This window comes from Neltuma alba, unplaced genomic scaffold, assembly GCF_004799145.2.
Source record: "Neltuma alba isolate B1F8T4 unplaced genomic scaffold, ASM479914v2 tig00004862_pilon, whole genome shotgun sequence".
NCBI classification, from domain to species: domain Eukaryota; kingdom Viridiplantae; phylum Streptophyta; class Magnoliopsida; order Fabales; family Fabaceae; genus Neltuma; species Neltuma alba.
Genome location: NW_021633885.1, coordinates 281,841 through 305,303, shown reverse-complemented (window position 1 = coordinate 305,303; position 23,463 = coordinate 281,841). Strand labels below are relative to the sequence as shown.

The 23,463-nt window shown below is 39.0% G+C and overlaps 4 protein-coding genes and 1 pseudogene across 4 annotated transcripts; 1 reads left to right on the top strand and 4 right to left on the bottom strand.

Moving 5' to 3' along the window:
* Window positions 1-578: 578 nt before the first annotated feature.
* Window positions 579-4,091, top strand: LOC114745979 (serine/threonine-protein kinase SRPK). Its single transcript, XM_028934156.1, has 4 exons — window positions 579-1,098; window positions 1,583-2,566; window positions 3,232-3,279; window positions 3,368-4,091. The coding sequence occupies exons 1-4, from the start codon at window positions 898-900 to the stop codon at window positions 3,791-3,793; spliced, it is 1,659 nt and encodes a 552-aa protein (XP_028789989.1). The 5' UTR covers window positions 579-897; the 3' UTR covers window positions 3,794-4,091.
* A 1,519-nt stretch (window positions 4,092-5,610) lies between these two features.
* On the bottom strand, window positions 5,611-8,775 carry LOC114745966 (sulfite exporter TauE/SafE family protein 4-like; annotated as a pseudogene).
* Window positions 8,776-10,295: 1,520 nt separating this feature from the next.
* Window positions 10,296-11,584, bottom strand: LOC114745965 (late embryogenesis abundant protein ECP63-like). Its single transcript, XM_028934145.1, has 4 exons — window positions 11,484-11,584; window positions 10,901-11,393; window positions 10,695-10,813; window positions 10,296-10,584 (listed from the first exon to the last, which is right to left on the bottom strand). The coding sequence occupies exons 1-4, from the start codon at window positions 11,582-11,584 to the stop codon at window positions 10,296-10,298; spliced, it is 1,002 nt and encodes a 333-aa protein (XP_028789978.1).
* Window positions 11,585-13,323: 1,739 nt separating this feature from the next.
* On the bottom strand, window positions 13,324-15,668 carry LOC114745964 (probable glycosyltransferase At5g03795). The gene is made up of 4 exons (XM_028934144.1): window positions 15,345-15,668; window positions 14,585-14,829; window positions 14,093-14,441; window positions 13,324-13,992 (listed from the first exon to the last, which is right to left on the bottom strand). The coding sequence occupies exons 1-4, from the start codon at window positions 15,666-15,668 to the stop codon at window positions 13,324-13,326; spliced, it is 1,587 nt and encodes a 528-aa protein (XP_028789977.1).
* Window positions 15,669-18,334: 2,666 nt separating this feature from the next.
* On the bottom strand, window positions 18,335-22,460 carry LOC114745934 (threonine dehydratase biosynthetic, chloroplastic-like). Its single transcript, XM_028934110.1, is given in 10 exon segments — window positions 18,335-18,783; window positions 18,896-19,030; window positions 19,444-19,561; window positions 19,674-19,744; window positions 19,850-20,001; window positions 20,004-20,097; window positions 20,245-20,451; window positions 20,537-20,806; window positions 20,924-21,103; window positions 21,873-22,460. Coding segments are annotated over 10 exon segments (1,827 nt in total). The 5' UTR covers window positions 22,332-22,460; the 3' UTR covers window positions 18,335-18,642.
* Between the last annotated feature and the right edge of the window lie 1,003 nt (window positions 22,461-23,463).

Here is a 23,463-nt window from a genome sequence, read left to right as displayed (position 1 = left end):
TTTAAAATTAATGTTATGTCAACGAAAACGTAGTTAAATTAAAATGATAAATAAAATTCTCAAAACAGATGAACGAAGTAAGCGAATTAGATATGAGGAAGAGGTGGGCAAGATCAAGATTAATACCAAGAGTGAAAAATGGACGACATGGGTTGGCATTTTTTTTTAATAATCCTTTTGTTTATTGCTCCCTTAAGTTTCCAATGACTTTGAATTACACACGTTCTTCTTCTTTTTTTTTCCCCCAACTACTAATGTTCTTCTTACGAACCAGAATAAGAACAATATCTCGATTTATTAAGAGTATAAACATAAATATACAAGCAACAGAATCTCACAAAATTATTAATTCAATACTTCTATTCACATAAGATTTTTTTTTTAAATAATGAATGTTTGCTCTTATCAATCAAACAAAGAAAAAAAAATCATTTTTTATCTAACATATTAAATTAAATATTTTTATTTCACGAATCAAACCTTAAGAAGAAAAAGCATGGATGTTCCGAAGGGGCCAGGGAATTATGACTGCGAGGATGAAGAGGGGGCTTCAGTGATGGGAAGGAAGTCAAGTGACCTGTAAAAAGCAGTTCAGAGTCTCCGACCACATCCGTTCCTCTGTGCTCTCGCTTCTCTCTTTCTGAGGAGCTTCGAAGAGTGACATCAATACCGTTTGCAGCCCACGCACGTAATATAATTTACAAGTCTCTCTACACCGAAAGCTGATTAATTTATATCTGCCCACTGTTGGAGATCTTATTTTGTGTCGCCTTCCCCCCTCTGTAGCCTAAAAGTTCAACCCTTTTATGTAATCCAGTAGAGTTATTTCACTGGACGCTCTTCTTCTGATCGTCGGGAACGGCAGGGGATCGAGTCGAATCGTTTAGGTTTTATCCAATGGGAGACAATCACGAAGAGGATCGGACTGAGAGCAGCGATTTCACTTCAGAGGATGAAGGCACCGAGGACTATCGACGGGGAGGCTACCACGCTGTGCGAGTCGGCGATGCCTTCAAGAATGGTCGCTATGTTGTTCAGAGCAAGCTCGGTTGGGGGCATTTCTCCACCGTCTGGCTCGCCTGGGACATCCAACTTTCTGTACAATTCTTTTTCTTTTCAATATGCAGTTTTCTGTCTTGGGGCCTTGAATCCCTCTTTTATTCTTTTTTTCTTTTGTTTCTTGCTTCATGGCTGTGAAAATTAATTCTTTTATTGCAAGAATTTTTTGTTGAAATTTATTGATCATCAGTCCTTTTGCCCCAAAATCCCTGTTTGAACTTCGAAGTCTGCTGTGTTTTTGGTGATAGAATGTATAGAATATACATTTACTGTTGCATCGGTTAAGGCGTGATAACGATGGGAGAGAAGCTATAACTTACGCCCTCTGAGGCTTGCTGAACTAATTTGTCTGAAATATCGAACGCAAGGGGCTGTTATTTTGCAAACTTTTATCCAACTTCTTCCTGCGGAGAGACTAAACTGGGTGTCTTCCTCGTATAGCATTGTAGGCCTCGCTACTGGTTTAATTATTATTATTTTTTTAACATCATTTATGAGTGTTCTTCTGTTTTGATATTTGCAGAGATACGTGGCTCTTAAAGTTCAAAAGAGCGCTCAGCATTACACAGAGGCAGCCATGGATGAGATAACCATTTTACAACAGATTGCAGATGGAGACCCAGAAGATAAAAAGTGTGTGGTAAAGCTTTTGGATCATTTCAAGCATTCAGGTCCCAATGGACAGCATGTTTGTATGGTATTTGAATACCTTGGAGATAATCTTTTAACGCTTATCAAGTATGCTGATTACCGAGGATTGCCAATCAACATGGTTAAAGAGATATGCTTTCACATTTTGGTTGGATTGGATTACTTACATAAGCAGCTTTCTATAATACATACTGACTTGAAGCCTGAGAACATCCTCCTATTATCAATGATAGATCCATCCAAGGATCCTAGAAAGTCTCTCTCTCCTTTAATTCTACCCAATGCTAAAGATAAAACGGCACTTGTATCGGGAATTGGGAAAGAAGTGAAAACATCAAATGGGGAATTAATGCGGAATCATAAGAAAAGGATTAAAAGGAAAGCTAAGCAGGCAGCTCAAGGATGTGTAGAGAAGGAAGCTTCCGAGGTAGTTGAGGGGGATCCTGAAACATCTGGTGCTGCAGAATCATCTGTGAATGCAATAGTAAATGCAGTTTCTGGAGGAGAACAAGTTTCTAGTTCTGCAGGTACCAATAGGTTATCAGATGAGGATGGGACAAGGGTCGACTGGTCAAAAAACCAGGGTAACAAAAGAGGAACCCGGTCATTGAGGCAGAAGTTGCTAAAGTCAGTTGACCTCAAGTGCAAATTAGTTGACTTTGGCAATGCTTGTTGGACGTATAAACAGTTTACAAATGATATTCAGACAAGACAATATCGGTGTCCAGAAGTGATCCTTGGATCAAAATATTCTACATCAGCAGATCTTTGGTCCTTTGCTTGCATTTGCTTTGAGCTTGCTACTGGTGACGTGCTATTTGATCCTCATAGTGGTGACAATTTTGATAGAGATGAGGTATGTATCTATCCTTTCCGTATATTTTATGTGCACCTTTGTTCTGTTTGTTCATCTCGACTTGCAGTAGTGGACATGTTTGTTTTATTGGTTTTTGAACGTGGAAATGAATGTTGCACAAAATCATCTATGGTCAAGGGTATTAGCCTTATTACATAAACTGCTACTGCCACCCATTGGAAATGCCAGATTCTCCCTTTGTTCTCCCCCCTCCATTTCTTCTCTCTCTTCCCTACATGTAGCGTAAGCTCTCCTTCCTAATTGTGGAGGCTTGCATTTGGCTCAATCTTGGATGGTTCTATTGCTGTTGAAACGGTGTAGATGTTGGCCGATCAATTTTTTCCCCTTTCCTTCTTCAGGAAGAATTCAGTAAGCAGAGAGTTGCATTTAGAGAGGTCAAGGAATTTTCCTTTAATGACATATGAAACCTTGGTGCATTTTGTAGTTGCTCCGTGCTGACTTGCTGCTGACAAAGAAATGGTCTGGTTTTGGTTCTTGCTCTGAGAAGCATTTTATAGGATATTTTTGCATTCTAGTGACTTCATTTTAGCTTGTATTCTTGGTTGATCGCACGCTTTGCATTTTAGCTCTGGAATTGTTAGTATCGGATTTGAACTTTGGGCTTGGTGTCTGAAGTAAGTTTGCTCCTTTTTTTAATCTCTCAGGATCACTTGGCACTAATGATGGAACTTCTGGGCATGATGCCACGTAAGGTAATAATAAATATTGTTTTCTTCCATTTCTAAGCACTTGTGTGCATTACAATTATGACTTATTCTATCCATGAACTGTGACTCTCAGATTGCACTGGGGGGCCGTTATTCCCGTGATTTTTTCAATAGATATGGTGATCTGAGGCACATCCGTCGTCTGCGTTTTTGGCCCCTGAACAAAGTTCTCGTGGAGAAATATGATTTCAATGAGCGAGATGCCAATGAAATGGCCGACTTTTTGGTTCCTATTCTCGACTTTGTTCCCGAGAAACGACCAACAGCCGGTCAGTGCCTTCTGCATCCGTGGATCAATGCTGGTCCCCGCCTTTTGGAGCCATCTGCGCCATCTTCTAACCACAATTCAGCTGCAGATGGTGCTGTTTCTGACCAAAAGAAAAAGGATAAGGACGATAGAGAGGCCATGGAGGCAGGGATGGGGAATATTGCCATCAATTCAGATTCTAAGCCACACACTGATTCATCAGCGAATGCCTTTCAAACCAGTCAGAAGTAGTATATCTAGCCAGAATTCTTCTGGTTGTGTATCTTGAGGACATATTTATTCTCATAACAAATCAACATAGCTCAATGGTCTAAACAAGCTGGTTATTCTTTTAGTATTCTCACGGTATAAGAATTTGTGTCATCTTTTGCCTATCTTCTTCTGCGACTTATGGCAACTCAAAGATGGCCGTTTGTTACCACTGACTGGTCTGTGAAAAGTATTCGCTCCCTTTTTCTCTTTGCTTTGGACGCTGTGCTTCATATCAAGACATTCTATAGATATTTCAAGCAATCCTTTATTTTTAGTCTGGGCTGTGTCTAGTCATGTGGTTCCAATTTTAATCACACGTTTTCTGCTATTTTCACGACGGTTCCTTAAAATCAGAGGCAGGCAATTTCATTAATTCAGGCAAGGTCATATAGAAGACATAAAATCATTTTTTCTGGATATTTAACTTTCTGGTTAACCTTCAGGTCAAAAAACAAAAAAGAAATAAAGAAAAGGGGTTAAGGTAAAAAAAAAGAAAGGAACGAACTTACATGTAAACGATTGTAAAGTGGCGAGCTCTCTGTGGAGAACATCTCTGCAATGGTTTAGTGCAGATTAGGACATGACCCGCGAGGTACGTTAGGTTTCATAGCGGAATATCCCCTTCCCGGTTAGTTATTTTGGGAATTGGAACGTGGCAAAGGAATCTCTTCATGGCAAAATAATGGCAATGCTAAAAGCCAATATATGGTGACGAAAATTTAATGAAGCTATCGGTCAGCTCAGCCACGTGAAAAAAGCATGCTTCTGGCAGCTGAAAATGCAACACCCCATGTGAATATTAAACGACGTTTGTTATCAATCCCAAACTTTATTTGACATAAACACAGCAAATTTGGAGAAAAGCTACCAACTTACATAAAGCTCCAGCACATGCAAGCCAAGCAAGCATCCCCCTGCCAAAAATTCAGTTCATTTAAATTAGATTTAATGATAGACGCCAATTAATTAATTACCCAAACAAAACCGTGATCGGCGCAGCGATATTTTCGATCTTTATCCCGTGTTTGCGGTGTATAGTATAGTCAGAAAAAACAAATGTTATGTTGGCTCATATCAATCATACCGATTATTGACTAAAGAGAAGCGCAGACCCTCACACAAAAACTTGTGTAATTATCCTCCGCTCGCTTCCCTATATTTTTTGTAGCTCAATATACATATGCATCTTGTTGCTTAACTTACCCGTTTTATTTTTTTAATAGAGAAATTAATTGTGTTAACTAGTTCAGGGACGGAGACGGGATATAAAAATGAGAAGAGTCAAAATTAAAAGCCATATACTAGTATAATATAATAGTTAAAGTACGAGTACATATCAATTAATAATTTCGGGAGGAGCATGGCCCGCCAGTTCCGACCATTTCCTTCGCCCCTGGACTAGTTAACGAATCTGTTGAACTTGGCAGAGAAGAAAGGGAAGAATACTTTTATCAGCTGAAGAGCAAAACCAACGGTCTTTTAATTAACCGTTCTACTTATATAACAAGCCCTTAATATCACTGCTTATGTTTTAAGGAAATTTTTGCAGTTGATGAATACCTGCGGGGATAAAATATTTATATGTGTGCGCGCAGTATAAAAGCTCAAACAGACATATGATGTTGCTTATTGTAGGTTTAAGGTTGTTAGCGAGTAACCATACCACCGCAAGACTAATTTTTACACTGGAGGGGGTCCAGGCTGCACATTTATTACTTGGAGGAAAGATCTTCCCGCAGGTCAACAGGCGTTGACCAGTATTCTTCAATCTTCTCCTTTTCAATGTATACGTGGGGACCTTTTTTTTCCCCCTGTGTTTGCTTCCCATCTCACTATCTAGATCATCGGTTGCCACAAAACCCCAAAAATCCCATAAACTCATTGTTGTGGATCATTTGAACGTTCTTTTCAATGCCAACCACACCTGAAAAAGAAATTACGTCGAGTCAGCTAGAAACACACACACACACAAACACACATTAGGCTAATAGAGTTAAACTTCAATCAGTAAGGGGTTGGGACGACGAACTAAATTACCCATGGCGAGAGCACTGGAGAAAATAACACCTGAGAGGATGAACACCAGGATTGATGCTCGCCCAAGAAATGAGACCTATTTTCTTACAAAGAATTGACCCCAAAGGCCAGCCAACACAGACATTGTTATGAGGCACTAACTCTGGTCCTAATTATAAGAGCTACTTGACTAATTTGAAGAGATTAAGGAAAAAAATTAAATTAGTTATTTGTCATAAATAGATATTGTCTTTCTTAAAATATCCTTGTTAATCAAGTATATTGGTTATGACTACTATTGTTAGAAGGGCTATCTTGAAAAAAAAATATAAATATTAGAGACAAAGTAGATTAGGGTCTTATATTTAGGACTAAAATAAAATTCAAACGAGATCTTATATTAAAAATCGGGTAGTACGACAGCTGCAAAAGAAATCTCATCTTAGTTTGATAAATGACCCTATGACTATATTTATCTGGGCAAAGAAAAATGAAGAGCGAATGGAAAGTACCATAAGGAATGGGAAATCTGTTAAGGAAGCAGAATTCAACCGCGGACAAGGATGACGAAAACATGATCACAGCTGTTGCCGTAGCACTAGCAACCTTCAATTGAAAAAACATGATCCATATGGCAATGAAACATAGGTTGATGTTCAGAAAAAGTTGGAAGGAGATATGTATTATAAGCGTACCTGAGGGATGACACCGATCTCAAGGAGAAGAGGGCCTACCGGCCTAGAATGAAGCCGCCTCCAGAACTTAAGAACTAAGATACTGTTTGGTATAAAACATTAAAAATAAGAGATAGAAATTGGGATTGAAAATACAAAATTATATTAAAAGAGTGTTTAGCATGAATAATTGTATAATACTTAGGATTAGACAAACTCATATATGTAGGATTAGAGAATATCATAAGAGGAGTTGATATTCTTCAATCTTATCTATATGGGACTGTCTAATCCCATTGATAAGAAATCACTTATGCTAAACTTCTTTTTAATATATGTTTTCAACCTCAATCTTAATCCTTATTCTTTATTTTTAATACTTCATACCAAACCTAACCTAAGAGCCCTCGTACAGTACCACCTAAGACTCCACAGAATCCACGGAATGCAAGGTTCACAATCACTCTATTGAAGCTTCACATACGAATAATTCTGGGTTCCCTGAGCTCTTCCTCTTTTTATTTTCCTTGTACAACTTCACCGCTTCGTACCTATACACCACTAATGCCACAGGAAACTGGAAAATAAATACGAAACCAAAAGGAGAATCCTTTTCAAGTCTGAACCCACCATCTGCATGTCATGGAATAAGTTGTGCTTGTTAATTATCAGACCTGTAAGCAGAAAAGCACCCAATACTCTGCGCCGCCAGTCTCGACGTCGTTCTGCTGATGACCCACACCAAAATATGTTTAGAATAAAAAAATTGAAAACTTGACTATTTAGTTGGCGAAGAACAAGAAGAGGGAGATAGAGATCTTGCCTTGATGACTTGAAGTAGCAGGGAAGAAATCCACACAATCATTACCGTCAACAGCCCCTTCCACCTAAGATTGAAACAAAGATTTTGCTGTACGTAGGGTTGAAAAGAAAGTAAAATAATAATAAATTCCTCTCACCCCAAATGAAATGAAATATGTGAGTCTAATTTAAAAAAAACAAAGAAAGAAATTTACATACTAAAGCTGACTTCTCTGGTTTCGGAATCAACGGTTCATATTTTGTATGGACCAGAACTGCATGTTTCAGGAAATACAGTAACTGTCACCCGAAATATTCTTCTCCCTACCGTTTACAAAATGATTGGTTATCCAAGATAGTTTTAACGAGTTGCTCATACAAAATGAACCCCAATACAGCAACCATTATATAAGAATGACAACGTTTTCGCTTTGTCTTACGTTCATCGTGGGAAGTAGCAGCAGTCGCTTGTTGTTTGGCCATTTCATTCTGCAGATATCGATACAAATTACAAGAAAAAAGCTATGGACTATTGAGTTGCTCTCCGTAACCAAATGCATCTGTGAATGGATGGAATATTTTTATTAGTTCAAAATAATAAAAATTTCACCGTTAGAATAGTCTCTTCCCTCCACATCTCAATTCCCTTAAAGAAGGACCTGGAGGAGGTGCCTGCCCAAGAAAAACAAGCACTTCTCAGCAAAAAGGTGACCAATTTATTATATAAGCGTAACAAATGAATGATCGTGAGGTGATAGTTTTGTTTAATGAGTGATGTGGACGTCGACCTATGAAGAGAATGATGATGAGAACGGTGATGAACCAATACGGGAAAACAACGCTGAGTGAAACCCCAACAGTGATTCCAAGCATAGGCATGGGCTGAAACAGAAGGGCCAGGTAATAGTCTCATATTGGCACTTCCTTCGTTGGATGTGGTACCCTCAAATTGTACCATACTGGTGATGCCGATGCCCCCATCATCATACCTGCAAACTCATCATAATCCAAATCACAACGCAAAGTTTAAGTTTTTTATATCTACCGGTCAAGACTCAAGAATTAGTAGTTACATTTGGAAAGAGCAGCAGCAGACTTAGTATCGAATCCGAGAAGGAGAGTAAGGAGGGGGACGAAAATGCCTCCGCCGCCGACCCCACCCACGGTTCCACAGGCCGATCCCAGAAACCCAATCACTGAAGCTATGGCAAGGCTCCATGAAAATTTGAGGTCCTGGATGGACCCAGAAACAGGGCATTAATAATGTCGCCATATATAAGACAACACAAGGCATCAGTTTAATCAGTTTAAGATGTGAGTAAGAGATACAGGCCAAATTTGTTGCGTTTTGGCTGCGAAAGCAAAGGAACCAGAAGGAGCGGAGCCATTGGAGGGGGAGATGAATAGCAGAGAGAGAAGAGCAACGAAGGAACAAGAAAGAAGATAGAGGAGGAAGGCTTTGGTGGACATGGCGGCTAACGAATTCGGAAGGCAATAACGTGGACGAGAACGAGAGGTATATGAGGGGGACGAGTAGTAACTGCCACCTCACGCTTTAGATTTCAGTGCCGTAACAAAAACATGGAAGACACTTCCCGGAAGGAACCGGAATGCTTTGTAACGTCATTTTCTTTAGCCCCAAAATTGCCGGAAACATTGGTTTTCTTTCAAATTAAAAACGAGGGAAGCCATAGCATCATATGATGAAGGCCCAGAGTTATAGTTAATTACTTACCAAAGTTCACTGTCCACCACCCACCAAATTCCGAACATTAAATCGAATATTCACCAATGCGAGATGCAGCGCTCGCCACTATTAAAAATTAAAATACTCCGATCTCCGCCATGACTTGCCGCAACCAATCATTCTCTGCTTTTTTATTTTTATTTTTCTGACCTGTAACCATTCTCTGCTACTAAATTCCCGTGTAAATACTGTCGTTTTGTTTACGGAATGGAAAGATAGATATCGTACATTTAGTTTAACGAATTTATTTGTTCGAAAAGATCTTCGAAAATCAATCCCTTAAAGAATATCTTCCAATTTTTCTGTTGGAAAAACAAAGCTTCCCATTTTTCTCTCTCCTGTTTAACTAAATATTTCCCATATTATAGAGTTCAATGAATATTTAATGCTATCGTTTCAAAAATGTATGTCCTTGAGTGTCTCTGTTTTCTAATGGACAATAATTCGACTTTTTAATATTGATAGGCAGTAAATTAGGAAAAAAAATTCGACTACTTTCTAATCATATTTAATATAGAATAAAAATCTCTTTATATGCTTGGAGATTACTGATTATATGGATAATATTTTCGATGCCCGAAAAACAAAAAGATCATATTTTGTTCCGAACCAAAGCCAGTTTGTGAGACTTCCGTTTGAAAAAGCTAAGCAAGCTAACCTACAATATCCTAGACCTGTTTTTGATGCTGTGCTTAAAATTAGTAGTGATTATATTCACCCCTTCTTTTGTAGGTTGAGATGACATTTTCTGCTTTGATATATTACTGTAGTGTCCGCCAATTAATCAATCTGGATATGCCTTCTCTAGTACTTTATCAATTAAGTTATTTTGATTAATTCCTCGAACGTACTGAAGCTTCACCGGATCTTCAGTGTTTGCCAGGTTGAAGTTGAATTATGCTTTTTCTGGCGTGATTTTTACTTGCATGAATAATAGCAATGGACAACTTTCGTTTGGATTTTAGCCAAAATATTTCATATTTCAAGTCCACTCTCAAATTCAGTTGACATTACATTCAAGAAATTATGTCTCAGATTTGATCTTCGGGTATTAAAATTACACTCATGTATATCATCAACCAGGATGATCAAGTATAGACAGACTTCCATAAAAAACCAAAACAAACTTATCACATACACAAACTCGAGACATCCTTAGAAGCCACAAACTACGTAGATATGTATTTATATATATATATATAAGAAACTGGTTGCATCAGCATACACGATAGTAGCTCGATCGTCAATAGTTCTTGCGGTGCTGCACACGGATAGTGCCTTCATCTCCCACTCGTCCCACGTCGTTGATCTGTCCCGCCATCTGATCTGCTGCTTTCAGCGTATCCGCCACCGCGCCTGGCCGCGACTCTTCCACTTCGACCAGCACCTCCTCCCCGCGCCGCCCAGCCCCACCACGCTCCCGGGCGGCGCGCGTCTCCTCCACCACATCTGAAGGATGAGTCAGCTTCGACTTTATGGCTTCACCCACACTCCCCATTGAGCCCATTATATTATTCTTCGCTGCTCTTCCCCTATATAGTTATCCCAGCCAAACGCGCAACCATCAACAACAATCATTGGCCAATCATCTTCGATTCAATCTTAATGTAACTGCATTATGTCAAGCAAAAGAAAGGCGTACCGATCACTTTCGCTTCTGAATTTGTCCACCTCTTGCACTTCTTCGTATGGATGTGATCTTTCCCGCAGTTTTAGCTCTTCCAGCGTAACCTTTGCATCATCTGCTACTCCCAGCTTGTCCTGCATAACCGCAGCTTTATTAGTTTGTATTCCGCAAAACACTTGAAGAACTAATCAATTTATAGAACAATATTATCAATTAAAAACCTTGTCCATTGCCCCTGTCTCGTACGCATATTGCTGGGTTTCATCTTTCTTCCCGGAGAAGAAACCCATGGCTTTGTCCTTGAGCTCCCCGAGCTTCCCAAAGGTAGTGTCCTTGCCTTCTTTTGCTTTCTCAGCAGTATAGTCCTTGTACTCACCTGCCTTCTGCGCCGTGGCGTCCTTGGCTTCCTTGGCCTTGTCTGCCGCATAACCCGTGTACTCCGCAGCCTTGTCCACGGTGGCGTCCTTCGCCTCCCTGGCTTTCTCAGCAAACTCTCCGGCTTTCTGCTTGGTTGCATCCTTGGTTTCGCCAGCCTTGTGAGCTGCATAGTCTTTGTATTCGCCGGCAGTATTCGCGGCGTCGTGAGTCTTACCGACTACAGCTCCCTTGGCGTGCTCGTATGTGTCTTGCACCGCCTTGAACATGGACCCCATAACGCCGGGTCCCTGCTGTTTCTCCCTTCCCACCAGGTGCTCCTGCTCGCGTTCTCTCAATCTGTTGGCGTCTTCCAGGTCTTTCGCAGCTAGCTTGGATGCTACCTCGGCTCGCGCCTCCTTGAATTCCCTCTCCGTCTTCCACTGCGACCCATAATCGCGCTCTCTTTCTCTGTTAACGTCTCCTATATCTTTGGCAGTAAGCTTAGCTGCTGCCTCGGCTCTGTCTTCTTTGAATTGACCCGACGCCATTGCTCTCTGTTTGATTGCAAAATCAAGAAGTTTGAGTTGGCTTTTGGTTTCTTGATGTGGTAATACTGATCCTGATGCTACTGAGTCAAGCAATAGGATGCCTCGTGTATATATACACACCGGGAAACGGTAAGGGAAAAGAAGACACGTGGAAAAGTTATTACTGTCAACATGACACGTGGCGCAAAAGGATCACGGGAATGACACCTGGCAGCCATGCTCAGGATGGGTGACACGTTATCCCGAGATGTATCTTTTGGGGTACCACAAAAGGTGCATTTTACTTCGGCGTTCTAATCCTATCTCAAAGTACTTTGAGGCCTCCTTCCCATATTTGGATTAGTGTTTGGGTTATGCTGGAAAAAGAAGTGTAGTGTTTGGATAGGTTCTTGTGGTGTTATTTCTGGGCTTTGTGCTTTTGTTGTTTGGGTTGGGCTTTAGCTTTTATAGCTTTTTTATTTATCATCTTATTTTGGTGTTCCAATCATATTATATGACCTCTCATTCTTGGGTTTAGCCGGCAAAGAGGTCAAACTCTCTCAATAAAAGAAGTAGGTTTGATCCTAAGGAGTGCCACTTTGTTGTGGCTCTAGTCACGGTGCTGGGAGAGGCATCACCACAACATAGTAAAGTTGAAAGATTCCTACGTATTGGGCTAGAAGAAAAAAAAAAAAGGACTTGCTTGTCATGCTCCCGTGCCCGTAGGGACAGGCTCCAATAAATCAAGTGTTAGTTGTCCTGTTCTTGGATCATGAGTGAGCCCAATCCTTTTTCTAAAATTTTGTTAGCAAAAAAAAAACGTATATTTATATGGTTTCCTTTGTGTTTTATTCTTTCGTAAATTTTTTCACATTTGAATTAGTTCAAAATATACATCCAATTTAATAACATTTAAAACATTTGATATTTCAACATCTAATATTTTCTTTCATACTTTATCCTTCTATGCAATTAATTTAGTATAATTAATAGGGTTAATATAATTTTTTTATCTCTTAAGTTCACCCTAATATTGGTTTTAGTCCCTTAAAATGTAAAATAATCCAAGTTTTTATTGAATTATAGAGATCAATATTTTAAATGAAAAGAAATTTGAGGGACCAAAACTTGTGGCTTAAAATTTAAGAGGTTAAAACTAAAAATGAGGATAAACTTGAAGGATCAAGGTTTGTATTAACCCTAATTAATATAATGTTGACTCTTATCAATAACATGTTTGAAAAGCTCTTAATATTAATTATAATTATATTGTCATTTTCATTTTTTTTTAGGCATAAACCAAACTTGTATAGCACATCGCAGAGGAGCACTAATTAGTAACTTGCTTTTGACCAATGTAATTAATTAGTATTAATTACTAACTTAATCTCTAGTTTGACCTTAATATAAGGTATTTATTTTTTACCCAGAAAGAATGATAGCATACAAATCTTTTATCCTTTACTGAAAATCCCAATCATCTATCGCCTAAGATTGCCTTGGTGTTTCTTGAGACCAAGTATGAATACGAGGAGGATTTTATTTACCCTCACAAGTACAATATCAAACACATCGAGAAGGACTTCGCCAAACGGCCTTAAAAAACCGCGGGAAAACCATATTGAATAAAGAATTTAAAATTTAAAATTAAATTCATATTTGCCTGCAAGAGACCAATAAACAAGACAGAAATATTAAATAATCAGTCATTTTTGCCGCAGACATATAACAAGAAGACAGCAATAGAATCAGATAGCGAGTTAATGATCATGTCGAACTCTAATGTTCAGTCTCCTGAGCCATACAGAATGAAGGGTCATATGAAAGACATCAAATCGCTTGGGAGGATAATGCAGTTCAAAATGCCTCCTAATTTGCCCCACTCTTCTCTGCATTCGTATATACTGCCTCGACGAGATACTCATCAATATATTCTTCAAGTTGGGTATCTCCTTCACCGAAACCTCCACCGAGAAGGACTTCCAGTTCAGAACATCGCTGAAAGGGGGCACATAATGGTCTGAAATAAGCACCGGCACGCACCCCGTGTAAATTGCCTCCACCACCCTGGGGCTCGCAACCTCGTATCCACTTGGACAGAGGCAGTATTTGCTCTTTCTCAGCATCTCATAGTACGACACGCCACGAGGAAGGTACCTGTGAACCTTCATATCTTCGTCTCTGTCTTCCCAATGATCCAGAAGAACAGGCCTGACTGGACCATGAACCCCTCCGGCAAAGAATGCCAAGATTGGACGCCTCGATGCTGATGGACCCCCAGTGAAACCATTTAGCGAGCCAGTTTGAAGGTTAATTTCTGGAATGGAAACATCCTTCGCTGGGTTGAATCCCTCCGAGGTGTTGGCATTGCACAGCGCTCGAATTGAGTTCTTGTGCAAATAAGGAATGGAAAATGAAGTCTCAGGCCCCTGAAACAACCTCAAAGTTAATTTGCACTGTACATGTTTGCCCCTAGTGTTTGTGTGTGTTCTTATGAGCTAAGAGAAACCGAAAACTCCAGGGCATTACCCAGTCATGGCAGGCAAGCGTGAAGTGATCAGCTCCTAGGCTTCTGTTCCAGTAGGGGTATCTGGAGGCGATGATATTGATATAATCTGTGACCGTCTTTCTGATGGGTCCAAAATCACGAGAGTCGCGAACATAGATGAATCGCACCAACATTGTTACGCTATAAGGAAGGAAGAAAGCGTGTGCTTTCTGGGGATCTCTTGTTCGGAATTGGTCGTTCACCTGAATAGCATGAATAAAATTTCCCTCCATTGCGTATATGCTCTTGCAAGGTCCGTTATGAAAAACTGGCGGCTCCCCTTCTTCGTACACAAAGACTTTGAACTGTTTCTCCATTTCCAAGTAGCTCCTGTCCCAGTAATTTTAATTTTTTTTTCCAAGGGATAATGAGTGGATTAACGTATATCAGATAGTATAGATAGTGAACGTAGATAAAAACTCAGAAAGATGCATGACATTATTCACTTGGTGTGCTCGTGGATTGCATGGTACCTGTGAAATGCGTTGGCATTATGATACATTGGACCTATTGGGACATAGTCTGGATCTGGTGTTTGATTCCCGTTTCCGGCTCTTCTAATAGCAGATCGAGCATGTAGCAGGCCAGCTTCGGTCCTATCTAGGATGCTGTATTTTCTTGGCTTGTTCTGTCTCACGACAGGAACGTATGACTCGTTTAAATGAGCTGAGGTGGGCCTAATTTCAGTGTCGACGTTGAATGTTTCTTCAGTTTTGTTCTGTTATGTCATGAATTCAAGCAGTCAAATTAATCAGTTTCATCAAACTCGCCGAAGTTAAGATTTCTGTGCTCGTTACCGATTTTCCTTAGAAGTCAGTCAAAAGTACCCTTAATTTATTTAAATATAAAATGAAAACAGTATAAGAAAGTGCATCGAAGTTATCTACGTTAGCATTGACTTCAGAATTCAATATTGCACAATGAAGTTGATGCAACTAAAAAGAAACACGTTAAGTTTATGCAAGAGTGGACATACACCGATAAAAATACCCAGAAAAACTAATTCATTTAAGCTCGTTGCATATTGATTCACAAATATCACATCCATCATTACTGCCTTAATGGGTCTTATTCATTGAAAAGATAAGGGGAAAAAACTAGAGATTAAGCATTAATGGCTTTGATTACATCTATTAAAAGCAGATTAGAAAGTCGCTCATAAAACAGATTTTGTTCCGGAGAGATGCCGATCGAAGATTAAAAATCCGATAAACAAAGGGATGTCTGTCTTACAGATCGTTGAAGTGGTTGGATCACCGGAGCAGAAGAAAGTGGAGGATCAGAGATAGCACTGTCTTGCTTACTGAGAGCATCGACGGCAACCACCTGGCTTGAGCTTAAATCCACAACCCCTTGTGTCGGTTTCTGAGAAGAAGAAGAAGGATTGGCAGAGGTGGATAAGAGACGTTCGACAGCAAGCCAGAAGGAAACTTTTGGACCCAACACAGAAATGAGGCCGGCAAACAGAAGCAGAGGCATCATAAACGACAAAAGTTTGACTGATGAAGATGAATAAGATCCCCGCCATGAACAACAATTTGTTTTGGCATTGACCATTTCTGTATATTATGTGGAAGCTCAGTCTTTTCAAGAGCAAGCTAGCTAGCCAGCTTCGGCTTCACAAAAGGGGAAAGTTCGGTCTATATGTAAGGTATCAGGGTAGCAGAAACTGGGGAAAGTCTGTCATGATTTGTAGAAACGTTAGAGAGAAAGAGATGAAACAGAGAAGCAAGAAATTTTTGAATTTTTGATAGAGTGCAGGTGGGGGCGAGGTGGGAAGTAGAAATGTTGGTGGTAAATGGTAGGCCTTGTGAAGCCAAGCGTCGTCATACTGCTCCCTCAATATTCGAGATTTTCATGCAACTTTTTGTATTTCCTCTTTTGCCCTTTCATGCGTTTTCCTGTTCTGGGAGTGTTAGCTGGAACTGGACCCCGCCTGGCCTCCTTTCTGCAGCTTCCCATTTTGCCCTCCCTATCCAGCGTGTCTTTCTACGAACATGTTCACAAATTAATTACAAGTCAAATGCTTTGCAACAATTTATTCTACTGGATTCGGAGGGTGATGAAAACGTAACAAAGAGATACATCAATTTATTTATCTTTGATTTTGCATATGCACAAGATACTTACAATGTCCTATTGACACACGTTAAATTTCTTTAAAAAATATGTATCTGCATAAATTAATATTACAAGAACAGAGTTTGAGTTCTTAAAACTTTTATAAGGCCGAAAATTGAAACCGGGAAGTAGACTCTGTGTATTCTAGAGATCCAGCTCAATTTTAAAACTTGGATTACACACTTGAGAATTACCTCGCTTGTTAAACTGAAAGACGAAAATTTGAGTTTATGTTCATCTTCCTCCCGAGATATTGAAAAATACGGAGGCCTTCACAAAGAGAATCTTAATAAAAAAGAATCGGATGCCATCCCCCCCCCCCCCAAAATAACACGGATTTCAAATTTAATAAACAATGACTGCTGATAGGCTTTAACGATTAAAATTCCTTTGCAATTGCCAAAAGGGCAAGTTACTACTGATGCGTGTGTTAAATTTTAAAGGTACTACTAGTTTTGCTCGCTGAAATTATAATTTAATCTCATCAATATCATAAAAATATTTTGGATATTTATTATATTCGAACCAGTGTTAGTGATATCCTTATCATATACTCTTCTGGTCCTATTTATAAGGTAGAGAGAGAACATTTTTTAGTCTTATTTATAAAGTATTAAGAGAAATTTTTTATATAGATGTACAATTTTACTCTTTATTTATTATTTTGTTAATTTTGTTTACATGAGATATAGTGTTATATTAAATAAGGATAAAATTAAAAAGTTATTAAATTTTAAATGAGAGTTAATAAAGTTTAAAGTTTTTCTTGATCTCTGTAAAACATGTTAGAAATTACTTATAAGTAAAACCAGAGGAGTATTTAATTCATTGACGCATAAGTATTGACTTTATGTGTGTGTATCAACACGGGTTATAAATGGTAAGAAACCTCACTTCTGAAGCAAATACAGAGAATCACTCTTTAACCACAAGTGAAAAAACTGATAACTATAGTTAATGTTTTTTTGAACATGTTTTTTTTCGTTTGAATAAAAGGTAAGCAACTTGCTTTATCTGTTATATTGATATTGATGATTTTCAAGAAAATTTAAAAATTTCAAATCCGTAAACAATCAATTTAATAAGCTTCCCATCCCTAGTTACGTCTCACCGACCTCCCAATGCTCCGGAATATCTCCAGTTGTTCATAACCCGGATGAAGATAGACTGAGGTAAGCATCTCAAGGGCGTCTTGGGAATTTCAAGCAGCACCAGAGTTTAAATATGCTGATTATAGCATGACACCTATTTTATTTAACCATAAGTTAAGCAGAATTTAATCAAAAATGGTCACCGTCCAAGTTGGAAACTCTCTTCTTAGAAAATGAAAATTAGATGTAATCAAGCACGGCTAGCTCAGCATGGGCATTTTGGAGAAGACGCGACTTTTACGGAAAGCTAACTCACATATATACCTTAATCCATGTATTTCTCAATTGATGCCTTTCAATCAAGGAGAATGACATTTATATTCCAAAAGATCAATTCAGATTCAGAATGTTGTGATAAAATCAAAACTATGGTTTTAAAAAATATTTTTATGACATATAAAATAAATATGTAAAGAAGCTTATCTCAATCTACAAAAAAATGTTTTTAAAAAACATTTTTTTTATAGTGGCCAAACACCCCCTGAACATTGAAAACAGAAACCTTGACAGCAAATTAAAAGTTATATTTCAAAATTTAAATATTTTACCTGCAATTAATAATGCTAAATTTATTTATAACTTGTTTTTTAAAGAAAAATTAAGAACCTGATTATCATTAAATTGATAATTTAAAACCTAACTGATAATTTAATTCGTGGTCCTCCTTGCCAGAAGGGGACGCCTCACGCGAGTGCTAGCGTACATCTTTGCTTGCCCACGCAGGTATGTTGAGCTTAATTATACGCAGATATGGAAGAGCATCCAAATGAATCTGGCGGGTGTTACCATAACAAAAGTGGCATGAAGACGAGGAGCACACGTACGCCAAACCATAATTATGCGAATGCATCATTATCAATGTCATGTTAATGTTGCACTGTGCTGCGGGAAATCTTTCTTCTTCTGATACTCCTCTACTTCAAGTGAACTAAAGTTAATGACGGCTCATAATTAAAAATAAAATCAAAATAAGAAAATGGTATGAAACTGAGATTGAATTATTTTACAGCGATGAAAAGACTATCTAACATTAGAGGATTTCATATCCAACCCAATTATAAAGTAAAACTGAATACATTACAACAGATAACTTACTTATTATAATAGGAAGAAACCACTAGCTGCTCTTCTCAACCAGGCTAGTGTGCCTTGAGGCCTTCTCTTTGCCAGTCATCCCCCTCTCTCTGTACTGCGGCTATCGCATAAGCTTACGCTAAGGGGAAAAATAATAATAATAATCACAATGGAGGCTGCCATCCTCAGTGCATTAGAAGCTGGAAGTCATCATCGTTGTTTACTACAGTATAATCATATCCAAGTATGTCAGCACGGTCATGGAATTCTACCATCTCTTCTTTTGGTACCTGTATTCCGACCAATACATTCGCGCCAGTTTCACCCTGTTGGAGAGCAAGTATAAGGATGAAATTAGCTGTGCATTGATTAAAGACGTATAACATCTCTCATCTTGATTCAGATTTAAACACATAGCAAACTTTAACTACTCCTCACCTGCCCTCGATAATGGAATAAACTAATATTCCAACGTGGACTGAAAGAATCTAAAAATTTCATCAGAGCACCAGGTCTTTCTGGGAAGACAAATCGACAAAGAACCTCATTCTGAACATTTGATCGACCTCCCATCTGACATGTAATCAAAACCGAGTCAACATGGCACCGCAATACACACAGACAACATCACATGTTCGACAGGTTATTCTACTACTATTCACTGAGTGAAGTAGTCAGTGTTATCTGTAAATTAAAATTACTGACTTGTAGCTATACCACCATCGGAGACATTATACCATCATACACTCGTCACAACCTTAATGAGGCTTAAATGTAAGAATAACAAGATTTCCTACAGGCATAGAGCAAATCCCAGTCATGTCGTCTAACAATTTTTCAACAATGGTCTTGTGTCAGAGAAAATTGAACAGAAACAAGCAACTTAGGTAGTATGACTACAGAATTTGATATATGGTCATAATCTTGAGAAAATGATGGCATACAAGGTATTAAACAATGAAAGAAACTTGGGCAATAAAACTTACCAGATATCGCAAGTGATCTTTCACCAAGTCACTCTCCGTGAGATTATAAGTTTTAAGCTGAGAAGATTCCATCCTCTCCTGTATGGCTCTTAGTTCCAAAACCGTATGAACCCCAACACTACACACAATTTCGAAGGATAATAAGTTCCTTGAAAAACTAACAGATAATGTCCTTCAAATTAATATAAATGGTCAAAAAAATATCCAGGCTTCCTAGTCACTAAGATTACCTGTACAGGACAACGGCTTTCTTATCAGAATTATATCTGTACTTGAATTCTGTAATATTCATCTGCCCTACCTGCCGGGGCCAAAGTTTACCAGACTCAGAATTTTCAGTTAAGGCAATGTAGACATACCAATTGATAAAACCACAAGAATTTTCAGCTAAAGCAGCAAAGAATACCAATTGACAAAACTGCTTGAAACTACCAGGTTCCTCCGGCAAAATAGTTGCTAGCACAGCCTCTTGCTTTCGACCAACATTAGCAAGTTCAGTCACCACCCTCAGCTTGTCAAAATTCATGTTTGCCCCACTGGTTATCACTACAATATTTCCCCCTTGAGACCATAATATTTACAGTATGCCTCTGCTCCAGCAAGGGCAAGAGCACCTGCTGGTTCTAGTATGCTTCTTTTCTCTTCAAACATGTCCTGCAACAAGTTCTATTACTGTCAGATCTTAATAGTTATTGGAAAAAGTAAAAAAATGCAATATAAACTGAAAAACCATAAGGAAATTAACTCATCATAGTAAAGAAGCACCGAATTGCAAGCTTTCACAAGCAACAAGAACCTCACCTTTATAGCAGCGCAGATTGAATCACGGTTTACAAGGACTACACCATCAACCAAATCCTTGCATAGGCGAAAAGTTTCTTCACCGACCTCTTTAACAGCTACACCATCTGCAAATCCTCCTACCTGGTCCAAAATCACTCTCTGACCATGATGTAATGACAGTGCCATTGCATTTGCATCAGTGGGTTCTACTCCAATAATCTTTACCTGTTCGATAGACGTCAATAGTTATTCCTCTTGCTATAAATCATGCCATAAAATGTAGAGAAGACAATCGTAATATCTTGCAAACCTGTGGAGACACCCGCTTCACATAAGCAGCAATGCCAGCTATCAGACCACCACCTCCCACGGGCACAAATATTGCATGCACTGGACCCTGTACTTGGCGAAAAATTTCCATCCCAACTGTTCCCTGGCCCATAATGACATCCGGATGATCAAACGGAGGTATGAATGTTCGACCCCCCTCTTTTGCATGCTTCTTAGCATATGCTTGTGCCTCATCATAAGAGTCCCCAACTAGAACAACTGTAGCACCCAGCTTCTCAACAGATCGCCACTGAAATTAAAGGAGTGCGGGGGAATCAAATCAAAGCATGTAACTTGGTCATTTACACTTATTACCGCAACATAGCCGCCCAAAAAACAAAAAAACAAAAAACAAAAAGAAATCCACCTTTATTTCTGGGGTGGTAACAGGCATAGCAATCACGGCACTGCAATTCAATCTCTTGGCAGCTAATGCCACTCCTTGGGCATGGTTTCCAGCTGATGAGCAGATAACACCTTTTTCCAGCTGATCTTTTGGAAGTTTGGCCATCATATTATAAGCTCCTCGGAGCTTAAATGAGAAAACCTAAGGATGGGAATAATTTTAGAAAGTCAAGAATTATGCACATTTTCCAATGAACTATTTATATATATATCACCATAGAATATCAATTATCAAGTTAAATACAATTTGTAATGAATAATGCCCACTGAAATCTTTTCATGGCATTTCAAGACAAACCAGCATAATCCTACATCGTAGGACATCGTTATATTTCTATCTTCACTTTGGTGGAAATCTCAAACCACGTTATGGTCATTCAAACAATTCATTTTCCAAGATACCGTTTTGTTTCTTAAGATCTGCTATCAAGACAGAAAGGTTATCAAGCTATTGAGTACAATGATAACAAGCATTAAATTCTTAATTCTAACACATACAAGTAATAAACTAGAAGTAAAAGGTCAGCATCTACGAAGGAAGGTCAAATGAAAACCCGTCCCGCCATCTTCCTCGCCCACAGGGGACAGACACCGTACAGGTGGTGATTTAGAATAGCGAAAGAGAAGGCTATCAACATTTCTACACAGGATTAACGCTTCCGTCTCTAATGCAGAGAGATAAGAACTGACTAACTGAATTATATGATAGCATTATCTCCACGAAGTTTAAAGGAACTTAATAACTGTTAACAAGTTCTTCATGACTAAGGCATAATTATTTAACACCAAATCAATATCTGAGCCGGAGATGTAGCAGGGTACATTGCGCATATAGTATAGAGATGCAATAAGCAAAATGAAAAGTAAAAAGGACTAAAATCCATCCAACATCACCAAAGATTGCAACATACGGGCTGTAAATCCTCCCTTTTGAGCCAAACATTGACACCCCATCTTTCCGACATCTTTGGCGCCAACTGGAGCGGAGATTCAATAGCCACATCATAGACCTTAGAAGAAAGTATATTGGTCAAGTAACCCATGGCATTGATTATGCTATCATTGTCATCACAGTCAGAGCGGTCTGGGACTGCTCCAAGGTAACCAGGAGGGTACTGTAGAGAATCGGGAGATACAATGGGACGAGGGGGTACGGAAATCACAGCCAGCGGATCTTCTTCTCGAGAGGTAACGGTCGAAGACGAAGAAGGTACGGAGGTTACCTCCACCGCCGATTTGGACAGGGTGGCGGTTATGAAGGGCTTGCCAGACCATCCTCTGGCAAATTGATTGCTTCTGCCAGCCAAGTTGTGCAAACGGTTGTGACGACGAAGAGGCGACAGGGCGGAGGAGAATGACAATGCCTCCATGGTGTGGTGCGGTGCGGTGGGCGGGTTGAGAGAGAAATAGGAAGGAAATGGAGATTACAGAACAGAAAGCAGCGATTTGGGGTGGCTGCTCCTGCAAAACGGGTGGCAGCGAGGCAAGTGAAACAAAATAAGTACTGTAATATATATGATGAATAGGTCAGCCTCGCAGAGACGCAGAATGATGGTATTAAAAAGGCGGGACTTGGTGGGAAGCAAGAGGCGGGCGAGGCTGGCGGGGCCTCGCCTAGGGTTTTACACTTACCACGTGTCAAAATTTCTTTCCTTTTTTTTCCCCCAAAAAAGGGAGATTTTCCCGGGGTTTTGTAAAATCCTTCCTTTTCTGCCTGTGTTATTTTTAAATGAAGTTAAAGGAAAAAAAACACAAAAGATGTGAGCTCCAATATCTTCTTTTCCTTTGTCTAGTACCATAATTAATTAGAACAATTGAGAAAAAATATGATAAATGAGAACAACCTAATAAATTTATATATATAAAAATATTATTATGTGATTCTTTTAATTTCCAAGGTTAGTTAATCATGGGATTTTTTTTAAATTTCCTTGGAAATTAAATATCTTCCTTTCTGATTTATGTCGTTTATTCATCAGTACAATATTTAGTAGACGGAACCGAACATGGAGTTGAGAGATGCATTGAATGTACTGGCTCAGTAGATGATACTCCTACTAGTATAAGCCCACGTGGACAGAGATAGAAGCACCACCTTCGATTCTCCGGGTGGACCCCGCTTGTTGGGACGAGCTCGCTTGTTTCCGCTTCCACACAAGGCTCATCTTCACTCTTGATTCCCCCACGTCCCACTCCCCACTCCCTGGATCCATCAGGAGCACATTGCCATTGAATAAACTTTTCACGCAAAGCTCGAGTTTATGCGTGTTTCATTTTTTTGACCAAAAAAAAATGTCTTTAACTTTAATGAATTTAAAACGTGTCTAGTGACAAATCATTTGAGGTCAATTTACTTTAAATTATAATATCCCTTGATCCTTCTGGAGTACTGCCTCAGTTTTTTATTATAAGATCTGATTTTTTAAATGGGTTTATATTTTTTATAACATTCTCTTCGAGTTTGTCTGAATATTTAATGCAGTATTACCTATTTTACCCCTA

Excerpts from the sequence above, each read along its gene's own strand:
- LOC114745979 (XM_028934156.1), top strand. The coding sequence starts at position 898 with ATGGGAGACAATCACGAAGAGGATCGGACTGAGAGCAGCGATTTCACT. Across the intron at positions 1,099-1,582 it reads CCTGGGACATCCAACTTTCT|AGATACGTGGCTCTTAAAGT; the intron begins GTACAATTCTTT and ends TGATATTTGCAG. Across the intron at positions 3,280-3,367 it reads TGGGCATGATGCCACGTAAG|ATTGCACTGGGGGGCCGTTA; the intron begins GTAATAATAAAT and ends TGTGACTCTCAG.
- LOC114745964 (XM_028934144.1), bottom strand. The coding sequence starts at position 15,668 with ATGGTCAATGCCAAAACAAATTGTTGTTCATGGCGGGGATCTTATTCA. Across the intron at positions 14,830-15,344 it reads TCCAACCACTTCAACGATCT|AACAAAACTGAAGAAACATT; the intron begins GTAAGACAGACA and ends ATGACATAACAG. Across the intron at positions 14,442-14,584 it reads AATGCCAACGCATTTCACAG|GAGCTACTTGGAAATGGAGA; the intron begins GTACCATGCAAT and ends TTACTGGGACAG.
- LOC114745965 (XM_028934145.1), bottom strand. The coding sequence starts at position 11,584 with ATGGCGTCGGGTCAATTCAAAGAAGACAGAGCCGAGGCAGCAGCTAAG. Across the intron at positions 11,394-11,483 it reads GAAAGAGAGCGCGATTATGG|ATTGAGAGAACGCGAGCAGG; the intron begins GTCGCAGTGGAA and ends AGACGCCAACAG. Across the intron at positions 10,814-10,900 it reads AGACAGGGGCAATGGACAAG|GACAAGCTGGGAGTAGCAGA; the intron begins GTTTTTAATTGA and ends GCGGTTATGCAG.